Below are 10,393 nucleotides of genomic sequence, written 5' to 3'. Positions count from 1 at the left end.
AAATATCTATACTATGCAAAGCAATCTACACGTGTAATGCAATCCCTATCCAAATACCACCATGTTTTTCACAGAGCTACTTCACAAACGATCTTAAAATTTAAATGGAACTATAAAATACCCCAAATCAGCCACAGCAGCCTTAAAAAAGAAAAGTGAAGTTGGAAGCACTGCATTTCCAATCTTCAAGTTACATTAAAAAGCTGTAATGAGGCGGGAGCGGGAGAGCAGCGGCCAGAGCGCCGGCTGGGCTGGGGAGACGCGCTGGCGGCACGGCGGGCTCCGCGCTGCAGCGCCGCACAACCGAGACCTGCTTTACTGCTTGCGCGGGCCTGACTTTCCCATGACGGAGTTGTCCGCGGAGGAGAAGACCTGTTCCGGGTGAGCCCAGGCCGCCCCAGAAATGCGATGGCCGAGGAGCGGGTACCAAGGACCAGGCTGAGAGGTTGGGTTTCGAGCCAAGACCCTGGATTCTCCTAGTTAACATTAAAGAGCTCTGAGGGTGTACCCGTGAAAATGGCGTGATCTGCATTGGCCTCCCACAATTTGAAGGCATGGCAGTTAAGGAACACACATGGACTCGTGGCACATGGAAATGTGTGCACAGAAAAAGGAAATCTATGATTTTCTAAAAGTAGGAAGGCATTCTTCCTCACCAAAATGGATACATTCTGCTCAGTTATCAAGTTTGAAAATCTCCAAGAACTAAAGAGACTGTGTCACTGGGGTCCCATCATAGCCCTCGGTGTTATAGCAGTATGTTCCACAATGGCCATGATTGACTCTGTGTTGTGGTATTGGCCTTTACATACAACTGGAGGAAGCGTGAATTTCATTATGTTGATAAACTGGACTGTCATGATTCTTTATAACTACTTCAATGCCATGTTTATTGGTCCTGGCTTTGTCCCTTTGGGGTGGAAACCGGAAAATTCTCAGGATAGAGAGGATGTACCTCTCTGGAGGATGTACCTCCAGTATTGTAAAGTCTGCCAAGCATACAAGGCACCACGGTCACATCACTGCATAAAGTGTAACAGATGTGTGATGAAGATGGACCATCACTGTCCTTGGATCAGCAACTCTTGTGGTTACCAAAATCATGCTTCCTTCACACTGTTTCTCCTTTTAGCACCACTGGGTTGTATTCATTCTGCCTTCATTTTTGTTATGACTATGTATACACAGCTTCATAATCGGCTCTCCTTTGGGTGGAACACGGTAAAGATTGATATGAGTGCATCCCGGAGAGATCCCCTTCCAATTATTCCCTTTGGATTAGCAGCATTTGCGGCCACCTTGTTTGCCTTGGGATTAGCTTTAGGAACAACCATAGCTGTTGGGATGTTGTTTTTTATCCAGATGAAAATAATTCTCAGAAACAATATAAGCTTAAATTTTATTACCTGTCTTTTAATATTGCAAATTTTTGTCAAATCAAATAAAGATCAATGGATGTTCTATATAAAAAAAAAAGCTGTAATGATTAAAACTGTATGATATTGGCACAAGAATAGACACATATTTCAATGCAATAGAATAGAAAATCCAGAAATAAACCCATGACTTTATGATCAATTAATCTTTAACAAAGAAATAAAGAATGTCCAATGAGAAAACAGTCTCTTCAACAAATGGTGTTGGGATAACTGGACAACAATATGCAAAAGAATGAAACTAGATCACTTTGTTACATGATACACAAAAATAAATTCAAAATGGATGAAAGATCTAAATGCAAGAACAAAAGCATAAAAATCCAAGAGGAAAACATTGGTCATAACCGCTTTCACATAGGCCATAGAAACATTTTTCTAGAAATGTCTCTGAAGGCAAGTGAAACAAAAGCATAATAATCTATTGAGAGTTCATCAAAATAGCAAGATTCTGCACTGTGAAGGAAAAAAAATCAGCTGAACTCTGAGGCAGTCTATAAATAGGAGAATATATTTGCAAATGACATATCTGATAAAAGGTTATTATCCAAAATATATAAAGAACTTATAAAACTCAACACCCTAAAAATAAATTATCCAGCTAATAAATGGGCAGAAGACATGAATAGACATTGTTCTAAAAAAAGATATCCAGATGTCCAAGAGAAATAAAAAACAATGCTCAAATTCACTTATGATCAAGGAAATAGAAGTCAAAACTATAATGAAAGGGAGGGGCAATATGGCGGAAGAGTAGGGGTCCTAAACTCACCTGGCACCACAAACTTACCTAGATAACTTTCAAAACATCCTGAACACCTATGAATTCAACCTGATATTTAAAGAGAGAACAGCTGGAATGCTACAGAGAGAAAAGTTTTCACTTCTAACAAGGGAGAAAGATGAAAAATTTTAAAAAGAATAAAGAATAAAGTGGGCTAGAGGAACCATGACTAACAGTGCTAAAGCAGAGCATCAAAAGCCTACAGGGCAGTAAAGCCCAGCCCTGGAGAAGTGGGAACTTTAAATATCCATGCCAGAATTTTCTCTGTTGGAAAAGTGCTTAGCAGGGAAATTGGACAGAATCAAAGGAGGGGCAATGAAGCCTCAAGATTCTTGGAGTCACTATAAGAGAAGGGGCACCCAGGGGAAGGTTCACCTCAAACCTGAGTCCGATATTGGTCTGGTATCCAAATGCCCCAGCCCTGTGGAGAAGCCAGTCAGTTAGGCGGGCCAGCTCCAGAGCTGCCTTTACCCTAGAGCCCAGCAAAGGATGGAGGTGGCTATACTTCATTCCCTTGAGGAAAAGTGGTCCCCAGGAGCGAGGGTCCAGTGGCACTGGGCCCCGGATACCAGGGCACCCAAGCAGACAAAGCCGGTGATCCTTCATTCCCTCTGGGACAGGTGGAAGTGGGGAGTGCACAGGAAAGTAAGAACTCTCCTGCCACTGGGTGCCCTGCAAGCTGTACAGATCAGTGTACACGCTCCTCGCCCAAGGAGCATCTAGGACAGTGTGGACTGGGAGACTGTGGTTAGTAACTCATGGGGAGCTCCACTCCAGAGCTAGAAATCTGGCAGCCACCATTGTTGTTTTTCCTCTTTGTTTCACCTTGTGCCTGGAAGAGGCGGGGCCTCTAGAGAACAAAGGCCTCATAGGATAAACAACTCATACTGAGCCTAGCACCCAGCAAGGGGCAGAGCAGCTCCACCCAGGCACAAACACCTGAGAATCAGCAGAGCAGACCCCTCCCCCATAAAAACTGCTGGAAGTCCAAGGGAAAAGCAAGATTAATGCACAAGCAGCACTGGAAAGCTCCAGGAATGAGGGAAAATAGGATATAGAACTAGAGGGTACTTTTTTTCCCCATTAAGATTCAATTTTATATCAGACTAAAAATTTCCAATATTTTTTGTCTTTTTCGACCTTAATTACTATATTTTACCAATTCTTCATTTTTAAGTTGTTTCCTTTTTTACTTCCATATTTCTACAAATACAAGTCTTAGATATAGTTTTCACTTCTGGATTCCTTTCAATGTATTCAATTGAATTTTGGTAGATATACGAGATATGGCTTTTTTTGTTTTTTTTATGCCTTGTTTTGGTTTATAATGGTGGAAGTTAGTACATTATAGAACAGGACCAACATACATCCAGAAACAAGTAGAATACCATGAATACCATGATGGTTCATTCTGTGAGATTATATTCTCTCTTCCTTCCCATTCTGCCCACTCTTTTACTTGTTTATATTTTTGTGGTCAATGTTGAGGCTTTATATAACTATTGCTGGTGTACTTAAAGTTGGGATTCATCATCTTCTAATATACACAACAAAATACACTCAGAATCAAGAGGATCACCCTCTAGGACCCCTCAGGTAGACTACATTATCTCTCCACTACCAATTCTTCATCAAAACCATCCACTGCCCCTTTTTTTCCCTTTTCATTACTTTTTCTTCTTTTATCTTCTTCTTTGTTTTGGGTTTTTGGCTTTGTATTTTTATTACTTTGCTTTAAAATTTATTTTTCACTTTAGTGGTCCTTTTGTTTTATTTTGTTCTGTTCTTTTTCCCTTATTTTCTGGTCTCTGACCTCTTCAGAATCATCTAGGATGTATTTTACTCAGGTAGTGGTTGATATTTTTGTCTCAGCGCACTTACAAAGCCACTCTCCACTGGAGAAAATACTAGAAGGAAGAATTCACGCAAAAGAAAGAACCAGAGACAGTAATCTCTGCCACAGATTTACTGAATTTGGATTTTAAAATGATGTCAGAAATTCAGTTCAGAAGTACAATTATAAAGCTACTGGTGGCTCTGGGAAAAAGTGTAAAGGACTCTAGAGACTACAGTACTGCAAAATTTAGATTTAATCAGGCCATAATTAAAAATAGATTAAATGAGATGCAATCCAAACTGGATATTCCAACTGCTAGGATTAATGAGGTGAAAGAGACAGTGAGTGACATAGAAGACAAATTGATAGTAAGGAAGGCAGCTGGAGAAAAAAAGAGAAAAACAATTAAGAGCCCATGGAGAAAATCAAGGAAATCCTTGATTTCCTTGAAAAGTAAGAATATACGACTAATTGTGATTCCAGAAGAGGCTAAGAGAAAGAGAGGACCACAATGTACATTTGAACAAATCATAGCTGAAAACTACCCAAATCTGGGGAAGGAAAAAGTACTCAGATCCAAGAGATAGAGAGGACCCCTCCAAAAATCAAGAAAAACCATTCAACACCTCAACATTTAATAGTGAAACTTGCAAATTTCAAAGATAAAGAGAAAATTCTTAAAGCAGCATGAGACAGAGATTCTTAACTTATATGGGGAAAAATATAAGATTAACAGCTGACTGCTCCACAGAGACCTGTCAGGCCAGATAGGGTTGGCATGATATATACAGGATACTAAATGAGAAAAAACATGCAGCCAACAATACTTTATCCAGCAAAGCTGTCATTCAGAATAGAAGGAGAGATAAAGAGCTTCCAGGACAGACAGAAACTGAAAGAATATGTGACCTTAACTGGCTCTGCAGGAAATATTAAGGGGGAACCATTAAAAGAAAGAAGAATCCTAAAGAAAGAATCCATAAAATCAGGGACTGAATAGTTAATATGATGACACTAAATTCATATCTTTCAATAGTAACTCTGAACGTGAATGGGCTAAATGATCCGGTCAAAAGATGGTGGTTATTGGACTGGATAAAAAAGCAAGAGCCATCTATACACTTTCTACAAGAGACTCATTTTAGACCTAAGGACACCTCCAACCTGAAAATGAAGGGTTAGAGAACAATTTACCATTTAAATGGTCCTCAAAAGAAGAGCTGGGGTAGCTATCCGCATATTAGATAAATTAAGTTTATCCCAAAGACTGTAGTAAGAAATGGAGAGGGACACTATATCATACTTTAAGGGTCTATCCAACAACAAGACCTAAGAATCATGAATATTTATGCCCCTAATGTGGGAGCCACCAAGGAAATCAATCAATTAATAACAAAAGTAAAGAGATACTTAGACAATAATACACTAATACTGGGAGACTTCATCAGGCACTCTCAGTGAATGACAGATATTCTAAGCTTCTAGAACATCACCAAAGAAACAAAAGGCCTTAAGTGATACACTGCACCAGATGGATTTCACAGATATATACAAAACTTTCCATCTGAATGCAATTGAATACACATTCTTCTCAAGTGCACATGGACTTTCTAGAAAATAGAAAACATACTGGGTCAAAAGTCAGGTCTCAACCAATACCAAATGATTGGGATTGTCCCCTACATATTTTCAGATCACAGTGCTTTGAAACTGGAACTCAATCACAAGAAGAAATTTGGAAGAAACTCAAACTCGTGGATGTTACAAAGATCCTAGTAAAAGATGTATGCTTTCATCAGGAAATTAGAGAAGAATTAAAAAGATTCATGGATATATATATATATATATATATATATATATATATACATATATATAATTGGAGTTCTATAGTATAACACCCAGTGCTCATTCCATCAAGTGCCCGCCTCAGTGCCTGTAACCCAGTCACCCAACCTTGAAAACTAATAAAAATGAAGATACAGCCATTCAAAATCTTTGGGATACAGCAAAAGCAGTCCTAAGAGGGAAATACATCCCAATACAAGCCTCCCTAAAAAAAAATGGAAAAAGCTCAAATACACAAGCTAACCTCGCACCTAAAGTAATTGGAGAAAGAAAAGCAAGTAAAGCCTACACCAAGCAGAAGAAGACAGATAATAAAGATTAGAGTAGAACTCACTGAAATAGAGCCCAGAAGAACTGTAGAACAGATCAACAAAACCAGGAGTTAGTTCTTTGAAAGAATTAATAAGATAGATAAACCATTAGCCAGCCTTATTAAAAACAAAAGAGAAAAGACCCTAATTAATAAAATCATAAATGAAAGAGGAGAGATAACAACCAATACCAAGGACATACAAACGATTTTAAAAACATATTATGAGCAGGTATATATCAACAAATTAGGCAATCTAGAGGAAATGGATTCATTTCTGGAAACCCACAAATTACCAAAACTGGTACAGGAAGAAATAGAAATCCTGAACAGGCCAATAACCAGGGAGGAAATGGAAGCAGTCATCAAAAACTTCCCAAAACTCAAAAGTTCAGGGCCAGATGGCTTCCCATGGGAATTCTATCAAACGTTTAAAGAATAATATGTATTCTACTAAAGCTGTTTCGGAGCAGAGAAAGGGAGGGAATACTTCCTAGCTTATTTTATAAGGCTAGAATTACCTTGATTCCCAAACCAAAGACCCCACCAAAGGAAATTATAGACCACTATCCCTGAAGAACATGGATACAAAACTTCTCACCAAGATATTAACCAATACTATCTAACAGTCCATTAAGAGAATTTTTCACCGTGGCCAAGTGGGCTTTATCCCCAGGATGCAAAGGTGGTTCAACACTCATAAAGCAATCAACTTGATAGATCACATCAACAACACCAAAATAAGAACCATATGATCCTCTTAATAGATGTAGAGAAAGCACTTGGCAGAATACAGCATCCATTCCTGATTAAAACTCTTCAAAGTGCAGAAGATAGAGGGAACATTACTCAATATAATAAAAGGCATTTATGAAAAGCCCACAGCCAACATCATTCTCAATGGGGAAAAAGTTTGAGCCTTTCACCTAAAATCATGAACACGACAGGGATGTCCATTCTCACCACTGGTATTCAGCTTAGTACTAGAAGTCCTAGCCTCAGCAATCAGACAACAAAAAGAAATAAAAGGCATTCAAATTGGCAAAGAAGTCAAACACTTCCTCTTTGCAGATGACATTAAACTGGATATAGAAAACACAAAAGACTCTACCCCAAGATTGCTAGAACTCATACAGCAATTCAGCAATGTGGCAAGATACAAAATCAATGCCCAGAAATCAGTGGCATTTCTATACACTAACAATGAGACTGAAGAGAGAGAAATTAAGGAATCAATCCCATTTACAATTACACCCAAAAGCATAAGATACCTAGAAATAAACCTAACAAAAGAGGTAAAGGATCTATAGACTAAAAAGTACATAACACTTCTGAAAGAATTTGAGGAAGATGAAAAGAGATGGAAAAAACATTCCATGCTCATGGATTGGAAGAATAAATATTGTGAAATGTCTATGCTACCCAGGGAAATTTACATGTTCAATGCAATCCCCATCAAAATGCCATGGACTTGGATCTCTTGGTGGCTCAGCGGTTTGGTGCCCGCTTTCAGCCCAGAGTCTGATCCTGGAGACCCAAGATCGAGTCCCACATCAGGCTTCCCGCATGGAGCCTGCTTCTCCTTTTGCGGGTGTCTCTGCCTCTCTCTCTCTCTCTCTCTCTCTCTCTCTGTCTGTCTCTCATGAATAAAATCTTTTAAAAAAATGCCATGGACTTTCTTCACAGTTTTTAACAAATAATCTTAAAGTTGTATAGAATTATAAAAGACTCCAAATAGCCAGAGGAATATTGAAAAAGAAAACCAATGCTGGGGGCATCACAATGCTTGCTTTCAAGATGTATTACAAAGCTGTGATCATCAAGACAGTGTGGTACTGGCACAAAATCAGACACATAGATTAATGGAACAGAATATAGAACCCATAAATTGGCCCTCAACTCTATGGTCAACTAACATTCGACAAAGGAGGAAAGAATATACACTGGAAAAAGGACAGTCTCTTCAATAAATGGTGTTGGGAAAATTGGACAGCCACAAGCAGAAGGATGAAGCTAGGCAATTTTCATACACCACACACAAAGATAAACTCAAAATAGTTGAAACATCTAAATGTGAGACAAGAATCCATTAAAATCCTAGAAGAGGACACAGGCAACAATCTTTTTGAACTTGGCCACAGCACTTCTTGCAAGATATGTCTGTGTAGGTAAGGGAAACAAAAGCAAAAATGAATTATTTGGACGTAATCAAGATAAAATTCTTCTGCACAGCAAAAGAAACAGTCAACACAACTAAAAGACAAATTACAGAATGGGAGAAGATATTTGCAAATGACATATCAGATATAGGGCTAGTATTCAATATCTACAAAGAGCTTATTAAACTAAATACCCAAGAAACAAAAAAATCCAATCATGAAATGGGCAAAAGACATGAACAGAAACTTCACCAAAGAAGACATACACATGGCCAACACCATATTAGAAAATGCTCCGCATCACTTGCCATCAGGGAAATACAAATCAAAAACAGTGAGATGTCACTTCACACCAGTGAGAATGGCCAAAACTAACAAGACAGGAAACAACAAATGTTGGAGAGGTTGTGGAGAAGGGGGAACCTTCTTGAACTGTTGGTGGGAATGCAAACTGGTACAGCCACTCTGGAAAACTGTGTGGAAGTTCCTCAAGAATTTAAAAATAGAGCTACCCTACAACCCAGCAATTACACTACTGGGTGTTTACCCCAAAGATACAGATGCAGTGAAATGCCGGGACCCCTGCACCCCAATGTTCATAAAAGCATTGCCTGCAATAGCCAAACTGTGGAAGGAGCCACGATGTCCTTCGACAGATGAATGGATAAAGAAGATATTTAAAAAAAAATATATATATATATACACACACACACACACACACACACACACACACACACAATGGAATATTACTCAGCCATCAGAATGGATGAATACCCACCATTTGCTTTGGTGTGGATGGAACTGAATGGTATTATGCTGAGTGAAATAAGCCAATCAGAGAAGGACAATCATCATATGGTTTCACTCATACATGGAATATAAGAAGTAGTAAAAGGGATTATAAGGGAAATGAGGGGAACTGAGTGGGACAAAATAGAGAAGGAGACAAACCATGAGAGACACCTAACTCTGCGAAACAAACAAAGGGTTGCAGAAAGGGAGGTTAGTGGGGTGATGGGATAACTGGGTCATGGGCACTGAGGAGGGCCCTTGGTGGGATGAGCACTGGGTGTTATATGTTGGCAAATTGAACTTAAATAAAAACAAATGAAAAAATAAGATTCAACAATGAGATATAACCTCATACCTGTAAGAATGGTCAAAATCAACAACAGAGGAAACAACCGGTGCCAAGGAGGATTGGGAGAAAGGGGAACCTTCTTTCACTGTTGATGGGAATGCAAACTTGCAGCCATTCTGGAAAATAGTATGAAAATTCTTCAAAAAGTTAAAAATGTATCTATACTATGGCCCAGCAATTGCACTATCGGGTATCTACCAAGGGTTAAAACGTACTGATTAGAAGGAACACATGCATCCTAATAATAGCATAATTATCAATAATAGCCAAATTATAGAAAGAGTCCAAATATGCCATCTCCTCTTTATTCATTCATCTATATATATAATGGAATGTTAATCAACCATAAAAATAAACAAAATTTTGCTATTTGCAATGACCTGGATAGAAGTACAGTATTATGCTAAGCGATAAAAGTCAATCAGAGAAAGGCAAATACCATATGAAAAATATCATATGATTTCATTTGTATATAGGATTTAAGGAACAAAACAAGCAAAAGTGAAAAAGAGAGGTGAAGAGAGAGGGAGACAGAGACAGAGACAGAGAAAGGCAATCCAAGAAACAAACTCTTAAGCATATATAGCAAACTGATGGTTACCAGAAGGAAGGTAGGCAGGGAGATATGTTAAAAAGGTGGTGAGGATTAAGGGGTGCACTTGTGATGGGTGTTTTATGGAAGGGTTGAATCACTATATTGTAAGCCTAAAACTAGTATTTCAGTGAATGTTAACTAATTGGAATTTAAACTGTAACATAAGAAAACATGGAAAAAATAAAGATACTCACTGGACTTCAGTAAAGGGTGGAGGACATCAGTGAGACCCTTGACAAAGAGATAAAAAATAACATATCAGAGATGGAGAACTCAATAAATGAAA

At 38.5% G+C, this 10,393-nt stretch overlaps 1 protein-coding gene across 1 annotated transcript; it reads left to right on the top strand.

Annotated features, from left to right (window-relative positions):
• Window positions 1-337: 337 nt before the first annotated feature.
• On the top strand, window positions 338-1,500 carry LOC112649348 (palmitoyltransferase ZDHHC6-like). Its single transcript, XM_035712304.2, has one exon. It carries the CDS (start codon window positions 661-663, stop codon window positions 1,498-1,500), a length of 840 nt encoding a protein of 279 aa, XP_035568197.1. The 5' UTR covers window positions 338-660.
• The last annotated feature ends 8,893 nt before the right edge of the window (window positions 1,501-10,393 follow it).

This window comes from Canis lupus, chromosome X, assembly GCF_003254725.2.
Source record: "Canis lupus dingo isolate Sandy chromosome X, ASM325472v2, whole genome shotgun sequence".
Classification (NCBI taxonomy): domain Eukaryota; kingdom Metazoa; phylum Chordata; class Mammalia; order Carnivora; family Canidae; genus Canis; species Canis lupus.
Note: the sequence above shows the minus strand (reverse complement) of the source record. Positions and strands in the feature narration are given on the sequence as shown.

Coding starts and splice junctions, on each gene's coding strand:
- LOC112649348 (XM_035712304.2), top strand. CDS start 661: ATGGATACATTCTGCTCAGTTATCAAGTTTGAAAATCTCCAAGAACTA.